This window comes from Hyla sarda, chromosome 8, assembly GCF_029499605.1.
Source record: "Hyla sarda isolate aHylSar1 chromosome 8, aHylSar1.hap1, whole genome shotgun sequence".
NCBI lineage: Eukaryota > Metazoa > Chordata > Amphibia > Anura > Hylidae > Hyla > Hyla sarda.
The window spans coordinates 55,772,455-55,800,222 of NC_079196.1; the positions used below are offsets into that span (position 1 = coordinate 55,772,455).

Here is a 27,768-nt window from a genome sequence, read left to right on the forward strand (position 1 = left end):
ATTGCATTACAAATTTAGAGGGTCTTTTTTCCCTTTTACCTCTTGTGAAAATGAAAAGTATAGGGCAACACCAGCATGTCAGTGTAAAAAAATTTATTTTTTTACACTAACATGCTGGTGTAGACCCCAACTTCACCTTTTCATAAGGGGTTAAAGAAGAAAAAGCCCCCCAAAATTTGTAAGGCAATTTCTCCCGAGTACGGCGATACCCCATATGTGTTCCAAAACTGTTGCCCTGAAATACGACAGGGCTCCAAAGTGAGAGAGCGCCATGCGCATTTGAGGCCTAAATTAGGGATTTGCATAGGGGTGGACATAGGGGTATTCTATGCCAATGATTCCCAAACAGGGTGCCTCCAGCTGTTGCAAAACTCCCAACATGCCTGGACAGTCAATGGCTGTCCGGCAATCCTGGGAGTTGATATTTTGCAACAGCTGGAGGCTCCGTTTTGGAAACAGTAGCGTACCAGACGTTTTTCATTTTTTGGGGGGAGGGGTGCTGTGTAGGGGTATGTGTATATGTAGTGTTTTTTACTTTTTATTTTAGGTTAGTGTTAGTGTAGTGTAGTGTTTTTAGGGTACAGTCACATGGGCAGAGGTTCCCAGCAAGTTTGCCACTGGAAGTTTGAGCTGCAGCGCAAAATTTGCGCCATCTCAAACTTGCAGCACTCACTGTAAACCTCCGCCCATGTGAGTGTACCCTGTACATTCACATTGGGGGGAGGGGGCAAACATCCAGCTGTTGCAAACTCCGAGCATGCCCTTTGGCTGTCCGTGCATGCTGGGAGTTGTAGTTTTGCAACAGATGGAGGCACACTGGTTTGGAAACACTAAGTTAAGTAATAAACTTTCAAGTGTTTTGCAACCAAACTGTTTCCAAACCAGTGTGCCTCCAACTGTTGCAAAACTACAACTCCCAGCATGCATGGTCTGTCAGTGCATGCTGGGAGTTATAGTTTTGCAACAATTGCAACAGCTGGAGGCACTGAGGTAGGAAACGGACAATGTTTCCCAACTAGTGTGCCTCCAGTTGTTGCAAAACTACAACTCCCAGCATGCCCAGACTGCCCAGGCATGCTGGAAGTTGTAGTTCGGCAATATCTGAAGGATCAGATGTTGCCGAACTACAACTTCCAGCATGCTTGGGCAGTCTGGGCATGCTGGGAGTTGTAGTTTTGCAACATCTGGAGGTCCACAGTTTGGAGACCACTGTATAAGGGTCTCCAATCTGTGCTCTTCCAGATGTTAGAGAACTACAACTCCCAGCATGCCTGGACAGACTGAGCATGCTGAGATTTGTAGTTTTGCAACATCTGGAAGAGCACAGATTGGAGACCATTATACAGTGGTCTCCAAAACTGTGGGCCTCCAGATGTTGCAAAACTGCAACTCCCAGCATGCCCAGAAAGCCAAAGGCTGTCTGGGCATGCTGGGAGTTGCAGTTTTGAAACTCCCAGAGGCAGCAGTGAGATCGCTTTACGGCGATCTCACTGCTGCCAATGAAGATGCTGCACTGCTGCCGGAAACTCACCGCCGGGACGCAGCGCCGCCGGGACCGCCTGGAGGACGTCGCTCACGCCGGGACCGCTCGGGACGCCGCATGGCCGGGTAAGTGACGCCGGGGGACGGGTCAGGGACACTTAGCAGAGCGGTGTGTGTCCCGATCCCCGTGATCGAGACTCACACACCGCGCTGCTAAGTATTCTGATAGCGAAACGCTGCTATCAGCTAGTCAGATTTGACCAGCTGATAGCAGCGATCGCTGGGGGGGGGTGGGGGGGTGGAGGATGAAACCCCCCGTGGTCGCATGGTAAGATGGCTGGCTATCAGTGATAACCACCATCTTACCGGGCGCTTCGGGATGCCGCGAGTAGCGGCAAAAATGTTCATGACGTACCTGTATGTCATGGGTCGGGAACACCTTGCCACTCATGACGTACAGGTATGTCATAGGTCGGGAAGGGGTTAAAGGAGAACTCCGATGCTCTAAATTAATACTATAATGTAGCCTAGACTCCTACCTTTCCAAAGATGCCATTTCCACGCGAATCGGTCCAGCCGTTTGTCCGCTATGCCCATCCGAAAATCCGGTCACTTCCGGGTACAGTGCATATGGAGTGTAGCGTAAAAGACTACATCTCCCATAATGCATTAGTCTAATTTCCTGTTCGCTCCTGCCCTCCCCCTGATTTATCGGCCAGCGGCGATAGCGATGTGCGCATGCGCACATCTATAATGTAGATTAGCCAGCGGCGTTTGCTGAGCTAAGCCTATGGCAGCTCAGCAAACCCAAATAAAGGAATAGATTAGCGAGGGGGGAGTAGCCGACTCCAGGCTAGGAGGCAGGCAGAGCCCGCGCTGACTCATGGGAGGTATGAGTCACCGGGCTAAGATGGCGGCGGAGCAATGAAAAAAGAAGTCGAGCGTCATCAGAAAACTGAAAAGTACAGAGCTTCCGGTGAGCGACAGAAAGAAGAGGAGGACCTGGATCCTTACCATATGGACAGCGTAAGTACATTATAATGTTATATAACTTTCTTTAATGCTTATTTTTCACAGGTAAAATTTTTCACCGGAGTAGTCCTTTAAAGGGGTTCTCCGGTGCTTAGACATCTTATCCCCTATCCAAAGGATAGGGGATAAGATGCCTGATCGCGGGAGTCCCACCACTGGGGACCCCCGGGATCTTGCACGCGGCACCCCGTTTGTAATCAGTCCCCGGAGCGTTTTCGATTACCGACGACCACAAGGCCAGCGGCGTGTGAGGTCACACCTCCGCCCCGTGTGGCATCACGCTCCGCCCCTCAATGCAAGCCTACGGGAGGGGGCATGACAGCTATCACGCCCCCTCCCGTAGGCCTGCATTGAGGGGTGGGGCGTGACGTCACACGCCGCCGCCCTTGTGGTCGTCGGTAATCAGACCCGGCGCGAACATGCTCCGGGGACTGATTACAAAAGGGGTGCGGCGTGCAAGATCACGGGGGTCCCCAGCGGCGGGACTCCCGTGATCAGGCATCTTATCCCCTATCCTAAGCACCAGAGAACCCCTTTAAGGCCAAAATGGGCCTGGTCCTTAAGGGGTTAAAATAGGGAAAAAGGGAGGATTTTAAAAAAAAATTAGGAGAGGGGCTTATTATTATTTATTACCTTTCCTTTTCACTTTTTTTTTTTTTTTTTTTAGTTCCCATAAGGGCAGTGTTTTTCAAACAGTGTGTCTCCAGTAATTGCAAAATTACAAATCTCAGCATGCCCAAAGCCAAAGGCTGTAGCACAGCATTAATCAGTATTATCGGCGCTCCATTACTACAGGATTCTGAGGCTGTAGTAGGCTGCTTTCGTTATTGGAGCATGGATTGGACAGGACGGAGGAATGTAGGGACCCTCCGCCCATCCTCTCAGATGATTGGGACCCTGCAGATTTTGCCGCGGGTGTCCTGATTAGCTCCACTGAGCTCACAGAGATTATTTTCGGCATTTTAGATGCCTGAATCAACTTTGATCATGGCGTCTAAAGGGTTAATGCCGGACATCACCCAGATCGTTGATGTACGCCATTAGCCAGTATGAAGTAGCTCAGATCTTGAGCTCACCTTATAGAGCCGCTGCACGGCTGTCAACATATGGCAGCCAGTCGTGGAGGGGTTAAGTCCAAGCTCTGGGAGGAGAAACAGTGAGATACACAATGGAGGGGCCGGGCCGCGCAGGAGCTGAGCCTAACACTGTTACCGGAGCTCGGCCTTCTCCCATGATTAACATTATTGTTGGCTCCAATGTGGCACGGCACGGCCCCTCCAGCGTGCGGCCCACTATTTCCCCTCCTAGTTAGATAATCGCAAAAGTTTTTCAAATCTTTAATTCATGGTGTTTGGATCATCACATTGATTCTCCATCTCTGTCTCAAGTCTTGGAATTTTTTAAAGATGGTTTTGACAAAGGTTTGAAGCCTAACACCCTTAGGGTGCATTTCGCTGCTATTAATCATTTTTTCCAAGGAGTCTTTTCCAGCAATGCCTTAGTCTCCAGATTCTTCAAAGGAGTATCTAACCTCAGACCTTCAGTTTCACCTCCAATACCGTCATGGGACTTACCGTCAGTTCTTCAAGCTCTAACAAGTGATCCTTTTGAGCCTATTGACAAGTCTGATGTCAAATTCTTCTCCTGGAAAACACTGTTTTTGGTGGCCATCACCTCGGCTAACTGAGTCTCGGAGCTCCAAGCTTTGTCCAGTCTTCCTCCCTATATTAGAGCTCAACAGGACTGTTTAGTTCTTCGTCTGAATCCATCTTTCAGACCAAAAGTATGTTCGGATGCTAATCTTAGTCAAAATTTTTTTTGCTGGATTTTTATCCTAATCCTCAAAGTGAACTACAGATCTCTCTACATTCTCTGGATGTGAAAAGAGCTGTTCTCTCCTATATTGATAGAACCAAGCAGTTCAGACAGTCAGAGACTCTCTTTGTGCAGTTTCAGGGCCCTAATAAGGGGAAACCAGCATCCAAAGCTTCTCTGGCACGCTGGATTAAGTCAGTGATTTGTTTCTGTTATTCCCTCCGTGGGGAAGATTCTCCTTTGGGTGTCCGTGCCCATTCCACCAGGGCCATGTCCACATCCTGGGCTAATCTAGCGTCTCCCTTGATGAAATATGCCGGCCGGGCAGCGACTTGGTCATCTCCGGACACCTTCATCAACCATTACAGATTGGACCTCACGTCTGGCAGGGAGGCGTCCTTTGGCAGAAACGTGCTGGAAATGGCTTCCTCTTTACCCCCCCTTTAATTTACTGCTTTGCATATCCCTTTGTGTGCCGCCGAGGGACGAAATGGAAGGTTAAAATTTACTTACCGAAATTTTTTCTTTCCATGAGTCCCGAGGCGGCACAGATTCCTGTAACAAAAGAAGTCCGCAGATGACACTCACAGTTCAGCAGAAGTTTATTCGGGAACGCTGGACATCAACAACAAACACACCAGGTGAGTCGACCGGTTTCGCGCTACCAGAGGTCACGTGTAAGCGCTCTGTGTAGCGCGAAACCGGTCGACTCACCTGGCGTGTTTGTTGTTGATATTCAGCGTTCCCGAATAAACTTCTGCTGAACTGTGAGTGCCGTCTGCGGACTTCTTTTGTTACAATTTGTGCCTTTGCTACGGGCGGGCAGAGCACCGCGCTTACCAGCACAGGATCGCGCAGTGTGACAACACCCGTAAGGACCCATATGATAGGGAGTAGCCAGCAGTGCCAACTACTTTTTTCTTTGTGTGGACTGGCACAGATTCCCTCCCTATTAAAGATAAAAAAATTTGCTGCATACTACACACGTGTCTTGGTTTCTGTGCTACATTTATCAGATAGGAGGTGTCTGGGCCAGGTGCCCTGGATTAATTAATTTACTTGATTGTTTTTAATTAATCCTGTGATCATATCTTCTGTCTAGTAGGAGGAAAGAAAGATGTTAACCCTTTGTGTGCCGCCTCGGGACTCATGGAAAGAAAAAATTTCGGTAAGTAAATTTTAACCTTAATCCTAATCCATTTTAGCTGGTTGGAAAATCAGACTTGGAAAGGAAAGAAAACTGCCAAAAGGGGGGAAAAAAAGCCAAATTCCACATAAAGTTAAAAACGTGGCAGTTTTTTTTGGCGTTTTAAGTGGAATCCTAGCCTTAGACTGTTTTTGTGTCTACAAAATGTGCAAAAAAGGTGTAAGCAGGGTTTATTTGCGCCTTTTGGTTTACACATTTTTGCTGATTTTGAGTTGCGATCTTGCGATCACTGATTTTGGCAATACACAATACAAAATGTATCAAATCCTCTGTGACCATTTAGGGTCTATTCACACGTACAGTATTCTGCGCAGATTTGATGTGCCGGATTTCAAGTCATTCAGTTTACATTGAAATCTGCAGCAGAAAATCCTGCTCATCAAATCTGCTGTACGTGTGAATAGACCCTTAAAAGGGTACTCCAGCCCTGAGACATCTTATCCCCTATCCAAAGGATAGGGGATAAGATGTCTCACCGTGGGGGTCCCGCCGCTGGGGACCCCCACAATCTTGTATTCGCCACCCACCTGTTTGAGCTGCAAGCCGCGGTGCCAGCTCACAAACAGCCAGGTGCCGACCACGGGGCCGGAGTATCGTCACGTCACGCCCCGCTCCGCAAGTCTATGGGAGGGGGCATGAAGGGTGTCACGCCCCCTCCCATAGACTTGCATAGCGGGGGTGATGTCACACGGGGGTGGAGTCGTAACATCACGATACTCCGGCCCTGTGGTCGCCACCCGGCTGTTTGTGAGCTGGCACCGCAGCGTGCAGCTCAAACAGGTGGGTGGCGAATACAAGATTGCTGGGTCCCCAGCGTCGGGACCCCCGCGGTGAGACATGTCATCCCCTATCGCCGGAACTCACTGTACGCCAGTGGTCTCCAACCTGCGGACCTCCAACGGTTGTCCGGGCATGCTGGGAGTTGTAGTGGGTTTGAGACCACTGCTGTACGCTGTATCCCTATGCCCGGGCTGCAAAAGATAAAGAAAATAAACTTTAACTTACCTACATCGGCCTCACGCTGTTCCTTGGGACTGGAACGTCGGACAGCTATCAGCCTATCACCGGCCGCAGCGATGTTCCGCCCCTTCTTACATGACAGTGTGTTTAACCTATCACTGGCCGGGGTGGTACATCGCTCCGGCCGGTGATAGGCTGACGGCTGTCCAACGTTCCAGTCCCAAGGAACAGCGTGAGGCCAAAGTAGGTAAGTTAAAGTTTATTTTCTTTATCTTTTGCAGCCTGGGCATAGGGATACAGCGTACAGCAGTGGTCTCCAACCTGCGGACCTTCAGCTGTTGCAAAACTACATCTCCCAGCATGCCCGGACAGCCGTTGGCTGTCCGGGCATGCTGGGAGTTGTAGTTTTGCAACACCTGGAAGTCCGCAGGTTGGAGACCACTGGCGTACAGTGAGTTCCAGCGCCGGCGGCCCCCAACAAAGGGGGGGAGGTAACATATGATTAGTTCCCCAATGTGGGGACAGCGCAGCGCTGATAATTCATTCATTCCCGAGGGGGAGGGGCCCAACCGGTATTGCGGTATGGGGAAAAATTAATATCGTGCAGCACAAAAAATTCGGTATTCCGTATGAACCGGTATACCGCCCAGCCCTCGGTATCTTCACACTGCGTTAAAAGATCTGCCATATTTTCAGCTGTAAACAAAAAAATTGGCAAAAATAAATATCCAACTATGCATAAAATATGGCTGTATTATTTCTTCTCAGTGTGAATATAACTTGTCAGGGTATCAGTCACTGAGGCCTTTACTAGGGTAGATCTAGATCACTAATACTGGTGGAGAGAATAGTCGCAGATAAGCGACTACTCAAAAACTTGTCAAAACCTACAAAAAATTAGTCGCTAAATTCCCTTTATCCTCCCCATCTCCTGACAGTACAATGGGAGCTCTTTATTCAGCATTTCTCCTTTCTATCGGGTTCATAAGAACGTGGACACTTTATAATGAAGTAAATTATGGCTTCTATCTCTATAAATCCTGTCAGATTCTCCTGCGGGGAGGAAGAGCTCAGCCCGGGCACAGGAACCTACGAGCTCAGCTCCTTCCGCTTCACTTTATAACGACAATAAATCTACATTTGGCGCCAGCACTGCGCCCGCTGACTCCTCTATGACCCCCTACCACAAGAGAGGCCAGTCACGCCCCTTGCCTATTCATCTCACTGGAGCAGCGTGTAGCCACGCCCCTTCTAATAGCACGGTATGAAGTATTGAAGTATAACTACGCCCCTACCGAATCATCTCACTAGAGCAGCGTGTAGCCACGCCCCTTAGCATAGCACAGTATTGAAGTATAACTACGCCCCTACCGAATCATCTCACTAGAGCAGCGTGTAGCCACGCCCCTTAGCATAGCACAGTATTGAAGTATAACTACGCCCCTACCGAATCATCTCACTAGAGCAGCGTGTAGCCACGCCCCTTAGCATAGAAAAGAGCCGCAGCGATAACCACGCCCCATCTCATAGAAGACCATAACCACGCCCCTCCCCTTTACACTGCGCGCTGTTCTTGCTGCGGGAGAAAGCCACGCCCCTCCACATCCTCAATATGAACTTTTCGCGCGGAAACTTTCGCGGGAAATCGTAGTTTGGCGCCCTCCACACCTGTGTGCACATCGGCTTCGCTGCTCCTCGTCAACTTTCACCATGGATCCCTTCAAGCTACAGGTGAGTGCTAGTGTCTTGACCTCAGGGACAGATCACGTGTCTGCGATGATGGGAGTGATCCTGCTCGTACCCAGTTGAGTCTCATAAAGGTTTAATGATCCCCGGAGCCCGTGCTGTGATCTAGGGGGTCACGTTGTAGACACTTCCATACCCGTACACGGAAATAGCATGATGTGTATATAAATGTTACCCCCTACAATCTATGCTGGGAGTTGTAGTTCTCCATACAGATTCAGAGCCCTGTCTTCTTTTATATGAAAAAAAAACGTGTTAAGGACTGCTCGCTGTGTATATGGTTACTGTATTAGGTAGAGCAGCCCGGCGGGGAAAGGGTGCGTGTTTGTCACGTGATTCCAGTAAAACCGCGAAATAAAGCGCTTCAGCTGTGATGTGGTGAACACTACAAATACCAGCATGCTGAGTACTGTTCTTGCTAAAAACTTTCTTTTCACTGCCTAAAATATAGATAGAGATGGAGACACATACAGAGATATATAAAAAAAATTTTTTTCCATATGGGGCACTTACTTTTTTGCAGATTGTACTTTCTATTGGCACTCATATAAACCAGTGGTCTCTAAACTGGACCTCCAGCTGTTGCTCAACTGCGACTCCCAACTTGGGTGCCTCCAGCTGTTGCAAAACTACAACTACCCGTATGCCTGGACAGCCTTTGGCTGTCTGCATGCTGGGAGTTGTAGTTTTGTAACAGCTGGAGGCGCCCTAGTTGGGAAACACTGCCCTATACACAGGTAGTGCTGCCAATGGGAAACACCCCAATGACACAGCATGCAGCTGTGTCTCACAATAGCTGGAGGTCCATGGTTTTCAGACCACTGATATAAAGGAATAACACCCAGTGTTCTTCACCTGTGCCCCATGTCGAGAAAGGGTTAAACTTGTGTTTATGGGTTAAAAACACTGAATCGAGTTGTGCTGCCATTTATAAAATCACCACCATGCCAGTTTCCATCAGTAAGGCTCTGTTCACACACTTTTCCTGCCCCCGTTAATCGTAACCGCCGTCATCCCGCCAAAAGCGGAATGTTGGTGTGTATTAACAGGAGCCGCAGAGCCCATTGACTTCTATGGCTGGAGTCACCTAGTCCATTTGGGATGCATCCCCTATTTTTAAGTGGGTTAGTTGTGTTTTTGAAGGGGGTGCATAAGTCTCGTCTAGTGACTCCGCTGGGCCATAGACTGCGGTCCACTGCTCCCGTTAACTGTATACGTCAGAAAATGGGATTCCAAGAGATACCATCAACGGGGGCAAGAACGCAGTGTGAACTGAGCCAAAGTAATGAAGTTCATTGCAGTATTGGAAAATGTAACAGCTGAAAACTGTGTGTGTATATATATATATATATATATATATATATATATATATATATATATATATATATATATATATATATATATATATATATGTGTATATATATATGCGCCAAAAAAGTATTGCAGCACTACTCAGCCTCAATGTGTGGGTGCCAGCGTCCAAAAAACTTCTTGACCAAAAGTCCTCAGTTTAAATAGGATCCAACAATAACGCAGCACTCCAAAGAACGGTGAAAAAAGTGTTGATTTATTCCTGTCACATCAGTACAAGCTTGTATATATAGTACAAGTATATATATATTTACTTTTTTATTTTTTTATTCCAGTGGCACAGCACCCAAATAAAGTGCATTTATTCATTCATGTGTCAGCACAGCAGCGTTTCTGCTCCTATGGAGCCATTTTCAACCTTGAAAATGGCTCCATAGGAGCAGAAACTCTGTTGTGCGGAGAAATGAATGAATAAATGCACTTTATTTGGATGTTTTATCTGGAGGGACCCTGGTCGGGTACATTGATGTCTGACACTCCACTGTTTGAGCATGTTCGTACACAAAGAGAGGGCTATGTAGCATCATACAAAATTGCGCCGCACGTAGGTGTGGAAGAGGGTCACATTGCGGCCCACAAGTGACCATCACCCCACAGTTGTGAGAAGTTTATCACAGTGCTTTCTTGAGACTGTGGGGTCACTGTCACATGGTGCGTAGGGTTTTCTTTGGCTGTCTGGGCTTGCTGGGAGTTTTTCAACAGCTGGAGGCACACTAGTGTTTTATATTTATATTAGCATGTTTTATATTTATCGACTCCTGCCATGTGTTGAGAATTATCATAGGGTGGATCCGGTGCCCTATGAAGACACCACAGATCCCTACGTGTTCAAGTCTCTAGACATCGAGCCTTGAGGAACTGGAGCTTCATGTCTTATAAAAGACGAGCTTGTCCTGCCATGATCTAGACCCTTGGCCCTGTCGGGGCTTGTTTATAGGACGCTTATACAACACCATCTATGAAACTTGTACGGACGTCGCCCAACTAATCCTGTAGTGCAGTGTTCTCTGTGCTATGCCTCTCTGGCTGTTACAAAACCACAACTCCCATCGTGCTGACTGCCTAAGGCTGGGTTCACACAAAGTTTTTAAAGTACGTTTCCGGTATACATTTTCATCATTGAAAACGTATAGAACCATATTGAAAACCGGTTGCGTATCGTTTGCTTATGTTTTTCCCGTACTTGAAACCGTGGTTGGGGACGGTTTTATCTCCAGTTTAAAAACCATAATAGAACCGCATAAGTTTTTATTTTTTTAACATGGACGTCGATGGGAAACACACGTATACGGTTTTTAATTTGCACATGGGCATTTGCGTCCTGAAGACCCCACTCAACACCCCTCCCATTAAAAATGGCCATTTTTAAAAACTTGATTTTTTATTTTTTTTTATTATATAAAAACAGACGAAACTGTATGCACTCTTAAAAACAGTATATGGATTAAAAACTCGTACGATTTTACTTTTTCCCCATACGGTTTTCTTCAGAAAAACTGAAAACAGTGTGACATAAACGTGATGTGAACCAAGCCTAAGCCAGTTTTTCCCAACCAGGGTGCCTCCAGCTATTGCAAAACTACAACTCCCAGCATTGCCGGACAGCCTATAGTCAATAAGAATTAAAGGGGTAGTAGGGGGATATGTTTGAGATCGCGGGGGGTACGACCGCTGGGGCCCTCTGCGATCTCTCTGTACGGGGGCCAGGCTCTCCGGCCAGATAGCGGGTGTCGGCCTCCGCACGAATCGGCGGCTGACACGCCCCCTCAATAAATCTCTATGGCAGAGCCGGAGATTGACGAAGGCAGCGCTCCGGCTCTGCCATAGAGTTGTATTGAGGGGGCATGTCGGCCGCCGCTTCGTGCGGGGGTTGACACGCTCCCTTCGCACGGGCTGTCGGTACCCAGTACAGGAGATGGCGGGGGCCCCAGCGGTCGGACCCCCCGCCATCTGCAACTTATCCCCTATCCTTAGGATAGGGGATAAGTTGTTCACCACTTGTTCACTACTGGACTACTCCTTTAATACAGAACATGGTAAGAATGGCAAACCTTGTGCTGAGGATGATTTATAGGTACACATGTTTTATGAGAGGAAATCTGATTCTGTGAAGTGCTGTTATTCTGCATTAAACACTGTTATTGCGGCAGTACGTTGTGAGAACACCTGCTTCCTGGATAGGAGATTGCTGTTATCGAGAGTGCCCGCAGCTATGTTTGTCTTGTATTAGTATTATTTATTTTAGCATGTAAAGCTTAAAGGGACCTGGTCACCAGTTTTATTCTGCCTGATGCAGGCAGCCAGGACACGACCCCTTTGGCTGCTCTTTGCTGATCCTGAGTGACGTTTCTCTATACCAGTGTTTGCCAGATAGTGACTCCAGCTGTTGCAAAACTACAACTCCCAGCATTCCTGAACAGCTGGCAGTTTTCGTTTTTTAACCGCGAACGACTCTGAGGATATGTTCACTGTGGAGCAAAGATTGCAAGCGGCCGCCATCGAAGATTGGGAGAGTTGCTGACCTGGAACTGCCAAGAACAAAAGAATTGGGCATGTTGAAATCGAACTTGCTTCATTGTCAGGTCTCCATCGGTATTCCCTCTGATAACAGGATGCCAGCGTATACAGTAGGAGAAGCAGGCCGTATTCATTTAAATGGCCCAAACGGAGTCTCCTAATGACTGTTCAGGACGTATGCACTGTCTTAAGTGGACTCGAGTCTGCTGCCTTATCGAGTCCACATTAAATAGTGCATCTATTACTATATACGTCTACATCCCGTTCTCGGCAGGATGCCAGTGGATACCTTTTTAGATTGCTAAAACTGTGCACCTAGCTTCAGGCCTTGTTCACACAGTGGAATTTCCATGCAGAATCAAACTGAAAACTCCACTTCTGTTGCAGCAGACTCTAATTCCTTACTATGGGATTCTGCTGCACTGGGCACACAATGGAATTTCCCCTGTGGAAACTCTAATTCCAGCCTCCGCAGAAAGAATTTACATGTGATATTTTTTTCTGTGTAATGCACTAGGAAACTATTTGCGGTCTATAGAGACGGCGCATTTGCGAATGGTCCAAACACTGCATCTTCTGCTGGCACCCACTGTCTGGAATGTCCGCCCAGAAACTTTCTGTGTGGACATTCTGCTGAGTAAGCATACCGTTTAAACTTCTCTCCTCAACATCCTCGCGATCGGTGATGTCCTGTATTAGCCGAGGGTCCCGGCCGTTGATGGCCGCAGGGACCGCCGCGATAGGGGTGTATTCGCCGTATAAGACGCACCGACTTTTCCCCCCCAGTTTTGGGGAAGAAAAAAATGCGTCTTATACGGCGAAAAATACGGTATGCTGAAGCCACTTTCTGCGGTGATTCCAGTGCTTATATGGTCAAATGACAATCTGTAAAGACAGGTGGGGGCCATGGGGAACTGAAGAGGAAGGTAATGGGGTTTTTTCTTTCCACTTAGACCCTGTATATAAACAAATGACAGCATTTTTTTAATACTTTATCATATTTATGGACCAGTGTTTCCCAACCAGGGTGCCTCCAGCTATTGCAAAACAACTCCCTGCATGCCGGGAGTTGTAGTTTTGCCACAGCTGGAGGCACCCTGGTTGGGAAACACTGGTACGGATAATGTATTAGTTTACAAATGTTGGTCTGGATCTGGCCACTTTTTGCACTCTTACAGTATTGTTCGGGTCACATATCTCTTGGTGTCTTTTGTGATATCTCTATCCACGGTTTTAAAACGGTGCCTCTGCTTTCTTTTTTCCCCCCAGCGTGCTGAACTTTCAAAACCCAAGAATTTCCAGAAATTTCGGAACGTGAATTTGATTTCCATGGAGACCTCGTCATCCTCCGATGACAGTTGTGACAGTTTTGGCTCGGATAATTTTGCAAACACAGTAAGTGTGGTAGAAGCATGCTTCGGGAACTGTGCTTTCCATGCTGGAAATGCAAGTAATGTGTTGTGCTTGATTAGAACCTGCATGCTTCTGCTAACATTTCTATAGAGCGCTTATGAATATACACCATCTCCTGTAATTTCATTTTACTTTTTGCTAGTGGGTCTAGGTAGTAATTGTTGGGAGTAGATTATCTACTTATTCTCCCCATTGAAATGTCACCTGACCTAAGATGCTTGATGATTGCCGTAACAGCTCTGAAATGGTTATTAAACCTCGGCCATTTTCTTGGTAACAAAAGCTATTCTTTTATAGTGCACTTGTAAATGTGATTTTCGCTCTGAGCATTTTATGGAAAATTACTAAGTGTATGTATGTATATTTTTCTGCAAATTTATTATTTTTTTTTTTTTCAATTTCAGAAAAACATGTTTAGAAAAGGCATGAGCAAAAAGCTGGCCACAATATTCTCTCAGGATTCAGATACAGAATCATTCAGTGGGTTTTCAGAAAGTGATATGGTAAGTAGCCTTTGGTTATGTTGGATGGGGTGCCATTGTTTAATCTGTTTGAGTCAAGCCCAGTGCTTTAAAAAAAATATATACTTTTTATAAATCTGCTAAAACTAACGGGGGGCCAAAACTGGTACATTTACCTATGTCATGGTTTCTTAAAGAAACTGGTCATCACTTTCATGCTGCTTAAACCATCGGGGCAGTCCCTGAAAGTTTTTTTTTTTTTTTTTTGCCAACCAGGGTGTCTCCACCTGTTGCAAAACTACAACTCCCAGCATGCCCAGACAGCCTTAGTTTACCAGCTGGGGGCACCCTGGTTAGGAAATACTGTATCAGGGACTACCCTGATGGCTCCCAGTTCAGGCATCATGAAAGTAATAACTGGTTCCCTTTATGCTAGGGCCCTATAATAATGCAGTAACATTGCAACATTAGAGACATGAACCATGATTTCAGTTTTTCTAATGGTTTAAATAAGCGAAAATTCTTGGGAATCGTTGCAAACTTTTCCCACTAAAATACACAGCTGTGGCAAAAGTGTGGATTCACTAAGTATTGGACTAAACAAGTAACTGTTGCTCATGTGGCTTAACAATATTTTACTGTAACCCTATCCCAAATAATACAAGCTACTTGACCAATGGTGGTGGTTTACAAATCTGTTTCTTTTTTGTTTAATAAAGAGAATTGAATCTGACTCAGAAGAGAGACCTCAAATGCTTAGAAGGTCCACAAGAGGTCAAGCCAAAAAGAATGAACCGCTGAAAGTAGCTCTCAAGTTTCCTCCGAAAAGGAATGCAAAAACAAGTCCACCAAAAAAGGAAAAGCCAACAAAGGCAAAGAGAGAAAAGGAAGAGGCTGAGGAGTCGGACAGTGAGAGTGGTCCCAATTTCTTGGAGAAACGTGCCTTGAACATTAAACAGAACAAAGAGATGGTGTGTGTCCACGCGTGATGTATGCGAAATACCTTCTGTAGCACCCCCTGCATTTTCACCTGATTAAACTTGTCAACAGTATCAAATGTTTAAAATGCAAGCATTGTTACTTTTGTTGGGTTACCTTTGATTCCTTTTTTTTTTTTTTTTTTGGGGGGGGAACTGCAAAATATAGAACTAAAGGGTCTGTCAGCTGTAATTGCTGATACAGAAACCATTAGATAGCTATTTAGATATAAAAGCAAACTACTTTTCTTGAAGGGACTGTACATTTTTGCTTTAGTAAAATGATTTATAAAAATCCCCTCTTTATTTCTCACCAGGTGTCATTGAGGAGTACCACAGTCTGGTATGGCTCCTCTCATCCTCACCTCCCTTCACCCTCCCTCTTTAATATAGAGTTCTGTACATCAATTTAAAGAGTGGCTGGGAGCAGAAGGTTTGACAGGTTGAGCAGCTTGGCCCTGCCTGCTTGACACTTAGCTGAGGAATTAAAAAAGGCAATTTTATAAGTCACCACCACAACAGTCACGGCCAGGAAATGTACAGTTTCCCCTTAGTACCAAAGTGCTACAGACATGGTTAAATAGCTAATACAGCGGACAGATTCCCTTCAGACGTAATATGGACAATAAGCTTAAATTTTTTTTTATATAAAAATACTTTATTTTTTTTTTTTTTGTATCAAGGGCTTTATAGTATTTTTTTTTTTTTTTTTTTGTCTGACACTAAAATTACGACCATCCTATTTTTCAGCTTGCACAGTTGATGGCAGAACTCAAAAGCTTCCCTGACTTCATGTCAAGCCCAGGTCCATTCTCTCCTGACATGGTAAGTTGCTGGATTTTTTTTTATTTTTTTTTTAAATAAGAATGTAACTATGTGTAAAGGTGTGAATAGGATCACACTAGAAGTCCCTTGTAATAAATTTGAAGTGTCTGGTGGTAAAATCTAGTTCCAGAGGTCTAACCACCACTTTTTTATTTATTTTTTTCTTCCTTCAACCCTATCCTATAGAAAATGAAGCGAACTCCGAGAACTCCACGCAGCACTCCAGGACATGTCAGAAGGAACCCAGAAAGAACCTCACGACCTCATACCAGATCCAGATCTCTTGTTGATGGCCCACCAAGCCCCACCCCAGATGAGGATAGTGTCGATGATGACCACTACTATTTGATTAGGAAAAGAAAGATGTATGATGAGTTTGATGTAAGTTCAGTAGCACAGTTAAACATTCATTTGTAATGTTCTTATGCTTTTTATGTTGAGTACCAGGGGTTTTACCACCATAGACATTAGAGATAAGTGAAGTTACAGTGATTCGAATTGTCAAACTTCAGCTCCGCGTTTGCTGACTTTAGCTTACATAAACTAGTTCAGCTTTGAGGTGCTCCGGTGGCTGGAAAAGGTGGATACAGTCCTAGGAGAGGGTCTCCAGCCCACCGGAGCACCTGAAAGCTGCTGACTTTATCCTGCATAAATTAGTTCAAACGCCGAGAAGTTCGTGAAGAATCAAATCACTGTAACTTAGCTTTTATCCTGTTGATGTCTATTAGAGATAAGCAAATATTTAAACCACTGGACTGCCACACATCACCGGCAGGCCCTGAATGGAGCAGCAGTGTGCAGGCAGCTTACTTCATTGTTTGTAGGAGTGCCAATGATGGCCTAATGCTAGACTCCGGTGCTCCTATAGGCCATTAATGCAGAACTTGTTTAGCTTGTTACCTGTTACAGCACAGCTCCTTCCCCTGGCAGAAGACTCTTGCATTCTGTATTTTTACAAACTCCCTAAATTGTTTTGTTACATATGGAAATAGCATTTTATGAACACGTATAATTCCTTTGCAGGAGGATGATGGTTATGCACCCAGATACCGTCGCCAGAGTTCTCACACCCTCCCCCATATAATTCGACCAGTTGAGGACATAACAGAAGAGGAACTGAATGCCATCTGTGTCACCGCAAGAGATAAAGTCTATAACAGAGCAACAGTAAGTATCCTTTGTAATGTGTTTGGTTTTTAGTTTTTCTTTTGGATCTTAAGTGGGGTTGATTGGTAAGTTTATTTTAATAAATTTAAAAATTTCTAATTTTTACAGGGCTCAACCTGTCATCAGTGTCGTCAGAAGACAGTAGACACTAAAACAAATTGCCGAAATCCTGAATGCATGGGGGTGAGAGGACAGTTCTGTGGCCCTTGCCTAAAGAATCGCTATGGGGAGGATGTGAGGACTGCCTTATTAGATCCAGTAAGTCTGCATATTTATTTATTATTTTTTTCCGTTTACCATTTCTTACTTGCTGTAATTTTTGAGCTTACTAAGCTTTACACTTTTCTCTTTTCAGGAATGGACATGCCCACCATGTAGGGGGATCTGTAACTGCAGTTTTTGTAGACAGCGAAATGGCAGGTGTGCCACAGGTGTTTTGGTCTACCTGGCCAAATACCATGGATATGACAACGTACATGCATATTTAAACAGGTATTATTTCACTTAAGTATTGCGCTTTACACTGTCTTTTTGTTTTTGGGCACATAAAACATTGTTTTTTCTTCACAGCTTGAAACGTGAATTGGAAATGGAAGACTGAAAATATCATCCCTTATGGGCAAAAAGATCTCAAAAAGTGCTAGACAAGTTATTTGTGATGCAGCACCAATAACATATAAAAAAAAGTGCCTAGAATGTTGCTTTTAGACTGTTGTAAGCTTACTTTGTTTTAAAATTAGGTAAATGCTCTAAAATAGAATGTAAAAGTACTCCTCACACAGCATTTCGTAACGGTTTCTTCATTTTGAAGGGGTACTCTGGTGGAAAACTTAAATTTTTTTTTATCAACTGGTGCCAGTAAATTTAAACAGATTTGTTTTATTTTTAAAACACAGTTCTCTGCTGACATCATGACCACAGTGCTCTCTGCTGACATCATGACCACAGTGCTCTCTGCTGACATCTGCTCATTTTAGGAACGGTCCAGAGTAGAAGAAAATCCCCATAGCAAACATATGCTGTTCTGGACAGTTCCTAAAATGGACAGAGATGTCAGCAGAGAGCTCTGTGTTCCAAAAAGAAAACAATTTCCTCTAGTATTCAGCAGCGAATAAGTACTGGAATGATTAAGATTTTTTTTTTTTTTTTTTTAAAGTCATTTACTAATCTAACTTTCTGGCACCAGTTGAATTAAGTTTCCCCCGGAGTACCCCTTTAAACTGTGCACTTAGTAAGAAAAAAAGTGAAACATGCCTATTAAGTGCACCTTATGTAAGGTTTCTGTTACTCCCAAAGTTGGTATAACAAAGCTGTAAAAGAAACAAATTCTCATTTAACAAAATGAGGCCTTGTTGCCTATAGCAACCTATTAATAGAAAATGTTGTGGCAATGAGGATCGTTTGACTGTTGGACCATTGTGTATTGTAAAAAGTGTTTTATAATCTGTATATAGACTAAATGAAGGTTTGCCTTTTATATAAAAGCAAACAATATATTTTTACCATAACAAAAAATCTTTCTCCCAGATGACAAAAGCTACTGTTTTTTTTTTTTTTAGTTTGTCATGTGTGAATTCTATTGCCTCTATTTCCTCTAAACAATAGGACATGACCGCTATTTCCACTGGACAAGTCATCTGGTGGGATTTTGTAGTAGGAAAGAGAAAGGAATATCTGAGTAGATTACTAGTGTTCTTGTAACAAAACTACTTTGATGTATAATTCAAGGTTTGATTTAAACATGTATCTGTTTCCCAACCAGGGTGCCGCCATAAACTGTTCAAAACTACAACTCCCAACTTGCCTGGACTGGCAAAGGCTGTTCGGGCATGCTGGGAGTTGTACTTTTGCAACAGCTGGAGGCACCCTGCCTGGGGATGTATCATTATAAGGAAATGATGGTCATCACCCACATGTGCTACGGGGTGTGAATATTTGCACTTCCTTGCTCATGACATTACTCTGAAAAAAAAACCTTATAGCGCCATTTCTACATTATAACATCCTGGAAATGTATGGCAAAAAACTGAAGCCTAAAAATGTTAGTTTCCCCTGTCAGTGTGGAGTATCCCTACCCAACCATGACAGTCAGCACTCAACACAAGGGGATAGAATGGTAACACCCAGTTGTCAGTTTATTCACATACCTCCTAGAATTACACTATCTGGTTTTAGAAAACTTATTTTCAGCAGTTCATTTTAAAATCAGTATTTTCTGGAATAGAAAATTTTAGTATTTGAACTGGACAAAGTAAAGTTTTTTTATATTTGACATGAATGTGTACCATCTTTTTCAAACGTACTTGTATTTGCTGGGTTAGATCACTCAAGGTTTTCAGTTTTCCACCGATGCATGTTTAAATAAACTTGTTTTTACATATGTGTATCCATTCATTTTTCATTCTTGTACATCAATCCACAAAAATGGGATTTTTTTTTGTGTCCTCCCTCCCCAGGAGCACTCTTGGTAGAAGCTACATGCATACTGTGTATTGTGAGGGGGTTTTGTTCATAATCTATTTTCAGAATATATAATTAAAATGGAGACAGCTGGCTATGATGTTGCTGCAGGATGATATATAAAAGGCATATTATATTCAAGTTGTTTAGATAATCACTGTTCCTGCAGCGACTGAATCGGCGCTGTGGTTGTTTACGTCTGATTCAATTTTTATAGTCCTTTTTTTAAACAGCTGCATAGAGAGCATATTATATGTAAAGACTGACTACTGTATACCTGCTGCTGAACTTCCTCCATTTTTAAAATAAATTGGTATGGCCCAGGCTTTGGTTGAAAGATGCAAACACTACTGATCAACCCAAACACTTTTATTCTACTTCAGGCAGAAAATGTATTCGCATTCTGGTACATTTTATCTGTTTAATTTTTTACATCAGACGCTCAACAATAAAGCCACACCAGCAAGAATCCATTTTGAAGGTCTCTCCTTGGTCTTCAAGTGGAATGCCCAAAAATAGGTTGATCCTCTTAACTTTGTCTTATAGACGGGACACTCGTATGTGTTCCTTGTGTCTTGCCGGTCATTGGGAATCGCTCTCACAAATATTACAGGCATCATAGGATTGGGAGCCTTTAAACGTGCTTCGACAATGTGCCCTCCCTGAACATCCCATTGTGCCCCTGTATAAAACAAATAGTTTGGTTAAAATATATTCCTGCCATCAGTGATGAAAAAAACCCAGGTGAGGTTGTAGTGCAGTTGAAGCGGATTACAATGAGGTATCGCCTAGATCCGCAGTCTAGTTGTGGAGATACCTGTATTGGCTTTCATTGCTAATCTGGAAATGGCTGGATTTGCACAATGGAGACAGGACAAGCATCCCTGCCTCCTTCCCCACTGCATTGATATGCCGGCCTTCCAATAATATTTATGGAACATCTTTGCACATGTGAGTACTCTTTTTGGCATATAGAGCCAGGGATGCTGGGTCCCACCTCCATTGGGCAATGCCTGCAAATACAATAGGTATCTCGAACAGGATTGTGGATGCAGGTAATCTGGTTCTCCCCAACCTTAACCTTGTGTATTGAGGTTAGTGCAGATAAACCTGCTGTCCAGTTTCCATATTATCTGAAACCCATATGGTTGATGTGCTGAAGTTCTAAATGTACACTTTTAGAAAGTACCTGTTGTGCAAAAAGAAAAACCTACAAATACACATTTTAAAGGTTTTGATTGATTACGGTCTTAGTGCTGAGACCACCACAGAGCAGGAAGCACTCTGTCCTGTAGCCTCTTTATAAGTCTATGGAGTCATCTAGAAAAGCTGGACAGAGATCTGAGCTGGAAAGTGAAGCACTCTACCGTGGCCTTCTCTCCACTCATGCTACTGATTGGTGGGGGTCTCAGTGCTTATGACTGACAAGTACGCTTTAAGTATCTAGTCTTAACCCCTTAAGGACCAAGGGCCTACCTGTACGCCCGTGGGAATCTCGGTCCCTGCTGCGTGAGGACCGGACGGGGGTGACTGCTGATATCAGCAGGCACCCTGTGCAAATGCCCAGGGGGGGTCATCAGCCCCCCCCCCCCCCCAATGTCGGCGATCGCCGCAAATCGCAAGTGAATTCACACTTGCGATTATTCCGGGTCTATGGTGACCCGGAATATAAGGGGGATCGTGGTTGTCCAAGACACCCACGATCCCCCTGAATGGATAAGAGAGGTGGAGACGTGACCACCAATAGCAGATCGGGGGGCTTTACTTTCTGTTTCCCCATTCTGCCCACCCATAATAGGCCGGATAGAACGGGGAACCGACAGGACTGGCGCCGATGTCCACTTATCCCGTGGGCGACGATCGGTGGAGGAGATCGGAGTCCGGCGATGTAATGCGGCTGGCTCCCTTCATCCGACGGAAGCGGTAAGTTGCCCAGCAACATCTGGAGGGTTAGTGGTCTCTAAACTGTAACCCTCCAGATGTTGCAAAACTACAACTCCCAGCATGCCCAGACAGCTGTTTGGGCATGCAGGGTTTTGTAACAGCTGGAGGGCCACAGTTTGGAGATCACTGGCAGTGATCTAACTGTGGCCCTCCAGATGTTGCAAAACCAACTCCTAGCATGCCCTTTGCTGTCTGGGCATGCTGGGATTTGTAGTTTTGCAACAGCTGGAGGTCCACAGTTTGGAGATCTCTAAATTGTAGCCCTACAGATGTTGCAAAACTACAACTCCCAGCATGTACTGATCGCCGAAGGGCATGCTGTGAGATGTAGTTATGCAACAGCTGGAGGTACGCAACAACTCCCAGCATGCCGAGACAGCTGTCTCGGCATGCTGGGAGTTGTTGCGTACCTCCAGCTGTTGCATAACTACATCTCCCAGCATGCCCTTCGGCAATCAGTACATGCTGGGAGTTGTAGTTTTGCAACAGCTGGAGGCACACTGGTTGGAAAACCTTCAGTTAGGTTGTTACCTAACTCAGTATTTACCAACCAGTGTGCCTCCAGCTGTTGCAAAAGTACAACTCGCAGCATACACTGTCTGTGCATGCTGGGAAGTGTAGTGTTGCAACAGCTGGAGGCTTGCCGCCCGCGCCCCCCCCCCCCCCATATATGTGAATGTACAGGGTACATTCACACAGGTAGGTTAACAGTAAGTTTCCTGCTTAAAGTATGAGCTGCAGCAAATGTTTTGCCGCAGTGCATACTCCTAGCAGTAACCTCACTGTAAACCGCCGCCAGTGTGAATGTACCCTAAAAACACTACACTAACACATAAAGGGTAAAACACTACATATACACCCCCTTACACGGTCTTCTCCTCCACCCCCCAATAAAAATGAAAAACATTGTACGGCAATGTTTCCAAAACGGAGCCTCCAGCTGTTGCAAAACAACTCACAGCATTTACGTACAGCCACTGACTGTCCAGGCATGCTGGGAGTTTAGCAACAGCTGGAGGCACCCTGTTAGGGGTATTCTACGGGAGTGATTTCCAATGTCCACCCCCTATGCAATCCCTAATTTAGTCCTCAAAGGCGCATGTCGCTCTCTCACTTCGGAGCCCTGTCGTATTTCAAGGAAACAGTTTAGGGCCACATATGGGGTATTTCTGTACTCGGGGAGAAATTGCACTACATTCTCCTTTTACCCCCTTATGAAAAGGAAAAGTTGGGGTCTACACCAGCCTGTTAGTGTAATTTTTGTTTTTATTTTAAACACTAACATGCTGGTGTTGCCCTTTACTTTTTATTTTCACAAGAGGTAAAAGGAAAAAAAAATAAAAAATTTGTAATGCAATTTCTCCTGAGTGCAGAAATACCCCATATGTGGACGTAAAATGCTCTGCGGGGGCATAACAAGGCTCAGGAGTGAGTGCACGATGTACGTTTGAGGCCTAAATTGGTGATTTTACAGCGGTTCTGACATAAACACAAAAAAATACCCACATGTGACCCCATTTTGGAAACTACACCCCTCACGGAATGTAACAAGGGGTATAGTGAGCCTTAACACCCCACAGGTGTTTGAAGAATTTTCATTAAAGTTGAATGGGAAAATGAAGAAAAGTTTTTTCACTAAAATGCTGGTGTTACCCTAAATTTTTAATTTTCACAAGGGAAAATAGGAAAAAGCCCCCCAAAATTTGTAGCCCCATTTGTTCTGAGTAAGAACATACCCCATATGTGGATGTAAAGTGCTCTGCGAGCGAACTACAATGCTCAGAAGAGAAGGAGCGCCATTGGGATTTTGAAGATAAAATTTGTCTGGAATTGAAGGCCACATGTGTTTACAAAGCCCCCCATGGTACCAGAACAGTGGACTTTCCCCTCCACATGTGACCCCATTTTGGAAACTACACTCCTCACGTAATGTAATAAGGGGTACAGTGAGCATTTACGCCCCACAGGTGTCTGACAGATTTTTTAAACAGTGGTCCGTGAAAATGAAAATTGTAATTTTTCATTTGCACAGCCCACTGTTCCAAAGATCTGTCAAACGCCAGTGTGGTGTAAATGCTCACTGCACCCCTTATTAAATTCTGTGAGGGGTGTAGTTTCCAAAATTGGGTCACATGTGGGGGTCCACTGTTCTGGCACCACGGGGGTCTTTGTAAACACACATGGCCCCTGACTTCCATTCCAAACAAATTCCCTTTTCAAAAGCTTAATGGCGCTCCTTCTCTTCTGAGCATTGTAGTGCACCAGCAGAGCACTTGACGTCCACACATGGGGTATTTCCATACTCAGAAGAAATGGGGTTACAAATTTTGGGGGTAATTTTCTCCTATTACCCCTTGTAAAAATGTAAAATTTGGGGAAAAACCTGCATTTTAGTGAAAAAATTTATTTTTTTCATTTACTCATTCAACTTTAACAAAAAGTCGTGAAATACATGTGAGGTGTTAAGGCTCCCTGTACCCCTTGTTACATTCCTTGAGGGGTGTAGTTTCCAAAATAGTATGCCATGTGTTTTTTTTTTTTTTTTTTGCTGTTCTGGCACCATAGGGGCTTCCTAAATGCGACATGCCCCCAGAAAAACCATTTCAGCAAAATGTGCTTTCCAAAATGTGACTCCTTCTCTTCTGAGCATTGTAGTTTGCCTGCAGAGCATTTTACGTCCATACATGGGGTATTTCCATACTCAGAAGAGATGAGGTTACAAATTTTGGGGGGCATTTTCTCCCATTACCCTTTATAAAAATGTTAAATTTGGGAAAAAAATCTGCACTTAAGTGAAAAAACTTTTTTTTTTCATTTACACATCCGACTTTAACGAAAAGTCATCAAAAACCTGTGGGGTATTAAGGCTCACTGGACCCCTTGTTACGTACCTTGAGGGGTGTAGTTTCCAAAATAGTATGCCATGTGTGCGGTTTTCTGCTGTTCTGGCACCATAGGGGCTTCCTAAATGTGACATGCCCCCCAAAAACCATTTCAGAAAAACTCACTCTCCAAAATCCCATTGTCGCTCCCTCCCTTCTGAGCCCTCTACTGCACCCGCCGAACACTTGACATACATATATGAGGTATTTCCTTACTCGAGAAAAATTGGCTTAAAAAATTTTGAGAGGATTTTTTTCCTTTTACCTCTTGTAAAAATTCAAAAACTGGGTCTACAAGAACATGCGAGTGTAAAAAAATTAAGATTTTGAATTTTCTCCTTCACATTGCTGCTATTCTTGTGAAACACCTAAAGGGTTAACACACTGACTGAATGTCATTTTGAATACTTTGAGTGGTGCAGTTTTTATAATGGGGTAATTTATGGGGTATTTCTAATATGAAGGCCCTTGAAATCCACTTCAAACCTGAACTGGTCCATGAAAAATTCCGATTTTGAAAATTTGGTGGAAAATTGCTGCTGAACTTTGAAGCCCTCTGATGTTGTCCAAAAGTAAAAACATGGCAGATTTATGATGCAAACATAAAGTAGGCATATTGTATATGTGAATCAAAATATAACTTATTTAGAATATCCATTTTCCTTACAAGCAGAGAGCTTCAAAGAAGAAAAATGCTAAATTTAAAATTTTTTCATCAAATTTTTGAATTTTTCACTAAGAAATGGTACAAGTATCGACCAAATTTTACTAATAACATACAGTAGAATATGTCACGAAAAAACAATCTTGGAATCAGAATGATAAGGTAAAAGCATTCCAGAGTTGTTATTGCTTAAAGTGAAAGTGGTCAGATGTGCAAAAAACGCTCTGGTCCTACAGTGAAAATTGGCCTGGTCCTTAAGGGGTTAAAGAACAACTCCAATGTTGGTCCGGGGGTAGGATAAATGTGTAAATCTGCTGGCAACTTCATAGCCCAAGACTTGTCTGCTGCTAAAGTGAGCAGGATACAGATCTGCTGGAAGTCCCGTATACTTGTCTGCTGCTAAAGCGAGCAGGATACAGATTTGCCTGAAGTAGCATACAAGTATACGGGACTTCCAGCAGATCTGTATCCTGCTCACTTTAACAGCAGACAAGTCTTGGACTAACAGCAGGATACATGTGTAAATCTGCTGGCAGCTTCATAGCCCAACATCGGAGTTGTGCTTTAAATAGCCCTATTGGACATATGCAAGGCTGTGCATGCAGTTCATGTTTCCTGGCATGTGATCAGCAGAAGGAAGTAACACCCTTTTCTGTATACCTCGCCTGGAGATATATGAAAATGTGTGAAGAGAAGTAGTATCTAAGTTCTGGTATCTGTATTCGTACCTTCCAGGTGCAGCCCATATATGTATGCTCCCTCCCTGGCTGGCTGTGAGAATTCCTCCTTGTATTTCTTCATTACATCCACAGTCAGATGCATCTTATCCAGGGGCCATTCATTTTTCCGCGCTAAACTCTGCATGACAGCTGCAAGAATTGTTTTAGTTGAATAATATTCTCAAATTGGTTATTTTTTTTTTTATAATCAGGGAGCATCTGTAACCACAGAGCTAAACACTAGTTTTCAAGATGTAATATTCACATAAATGTATGTTTCATAGTTAGATAAATGGCATGAGGGGAATAAGCAGCATAGTGGAAAAAGAGCTTATTTTCTGGCAGGCATACACATCTCACATATTATACAGCCATGATGTATTGATGATTGCTAAACTGTATTAACCTCTGGTTATTCTATTACCGTTTATCAATGGGTACTCTTCATTGATGTGGTCGTATATATTACCTGCAGTATTTAGCTTATTCTCACTTTATGGTGATTAAACAAGGCCAGTTCTGTAGCTTTATTTTAAAGAGACCAATGGTTGGAGGGTGAATATACTTCAAAATCCAATAGACCACCAAAGGTGGTCCAAAATTACCCCACGGTCCCAACCATCAATTAAAAGGACTTTATTAGTCAGGTCCACTTGATATATTAATATCTATAACTGTGCACTTAGTGTCAAAAATCATAAGATGAAAAACACACACATTTAAGAACACTGTGTGCTATTGGCCATTTGTTTCCAAATGCTAAGGACTCCTTTAAACATGGTCACTTAGCAGGGAGCATTATGATTAGCTATGCTCCTGATCCGCTGACATAGGCAAAAGCACACAGCAATTTAAAACTAGTGAACAATGCCCCCCTCAACGTTTCACCACCTAAGTGGCTTTGTCAAGAGGCATGTGGGCAATGGCATCGGTGGGCAATGGCACACAGTGTTTTTAAATGTGTGTGTTTTTCATCTTATGATTTTTGACACTAAGTGCACAGTTATAGATATTATTATTTTAAGTGGACCTGACTAATAAAGTCCTTTTAATTACCTTAGGGTAATTTTGGACCACCTTTGGTGGTCTATTGGATTTTGAAGTTCTGTAGCTTTGTCTAATCCTGTGTTTTCCAAACAGTGTGTCTCCAGCAGTTGCAAAACTTCAACTCCCAGCATGCCTGTGCATGCTGGGAGTTGTAGTTTTGCAACAGCTGGAGACACACTGTTTGGAAAACACTGGTATAATCTGAGTGGAGAGCAGGTCAGTCCTGTTTCTTATAATTAAACCTTGCAGCCTTATCCCCTTTATATGTACCGAACTCCTGGATGAACTCATTGTACTTAACATTATTCCATATATTGATCTGCTTTGGTTCTTCGAAATATAATGAACTCTTAACAGTGCCTTTGACTCCATAATGCTTATCCATAGACATTCAGAAAATACAGCAGAGAATCTTATGGAACATCAAAAACAACAGACGTGGCCTCAAATGGCTGGAGGTGCTCAACCCCTAATGCGGTTTGCATATATACTGGGGGAGCAGATCCTACACTTGTGGTCCATTGCTAAGGGTGATCCCCAGCATAAAATGCATACAATGGGGGATTCCTGCAGCAGACCACAAGTACCACAATGGCATCCTACACCAGATAAAAAGGTGTGGAGGTATAACACTTAGAATGCTACAAAACAGGAATTTATGTGCACTACTGTGGTAGATGTAAACAGTTTTGAGGGTTATCCAATGTCATTGTTTACATCTACCACAGTAGTGCACCTAAATTCTTGTTTTGTATTATTCTAAGTGTTATACCTCCACACCTTTTTAGCTGGTGTAGGATGCCATTGTGGTACTTGTGGTCTGCTGCAGGAATCCTCCATTGTATGCATTTTATGCTGGGGATCACCCTTAGCAACAGACTACAAGTGTAGGATCTGCTCCCCCAGTATATATGCAAACCGCATCTGGGGTTGATCACCTCCTGCCAATTGAGGCCACATTTTTGTTGTTAAAATTTATACTAATGCGTCTGTAGCATTAATTTGCATCTGTGAGGCTGGCAACATATCAGCCAACTTGGGTGTGGCCTATCTCCCTCCTCCCACTGTATGTGTGCCCA

The 27,768-nt window shown here is 44.0% G+C and overlaps 2 protein-coding genes across 10 annotated transcripts in view; one reads left to right on the top strand and one right to left on the bottom strand.

Annotated features, from left to right (window-relative positions):
- The first annotated feature begins 7,855 nt into the window (after positions 1 to 7,855).
- CDCA7 (cell division cycle associated 7) lies at positions 7,856 to 19,732 on the top strand. Its single transcript, XM_056534020.1, has 10 exons — positions 7,856 to 8,227; positions 13,400 to 13,525; positions 13,948 to 14,046; positions 14,724 to 14,975; positions 15,732 to 15,806; positions 15,993 to 16,187; positions 16,830 to 16,973; positions 17,082 to 17,231; positions 17,329 to 17,465; positions 17,544 to 19,732. Exons 1-10 carry the CDS (start codon positions 8,207 to 8,209, stop codon positions 17,572 to 17,574), a joined length of 1,230 nt encoding a protein of 409 aa, XP_056389995.1. The 5' UTR covers positions 7,856 to 8,206; the 3' UTR covers positions 17,575 to 19,732.
- Positions 19,733 to 19,787: 55 nt separating this feature from the next.
- Positions 19,788 to 27,768, bottom strand: part of LOC130285427 (dynein axonemal heavy chain 11-like) — a 523,820-nt gene continuing 515,839 nt past the window's right edge. For all 9 annotated transcript variants that reach the window (XM_056536793.1, XM_056536797.1, XM_056536794.1 and 6 more), the window contains 2 exons: positions 25,652 to 25,792; positions 19,788 to 20,115 (listed from right to left, as the gene is read on the bottom strand). In XM_056536793.1, coding sequence (XP_056392768.1) covers positions 19,868 to 20,115; positions 25,652 to 25,792 — 389 coding nt within the window. In that variant the 3' untranslated portion in view covers positions 19,788 to 19,867. The remainder of the gene's footprint in view (positions 20,116 to 25,651; positions 25,793 to 27,768) is intronic.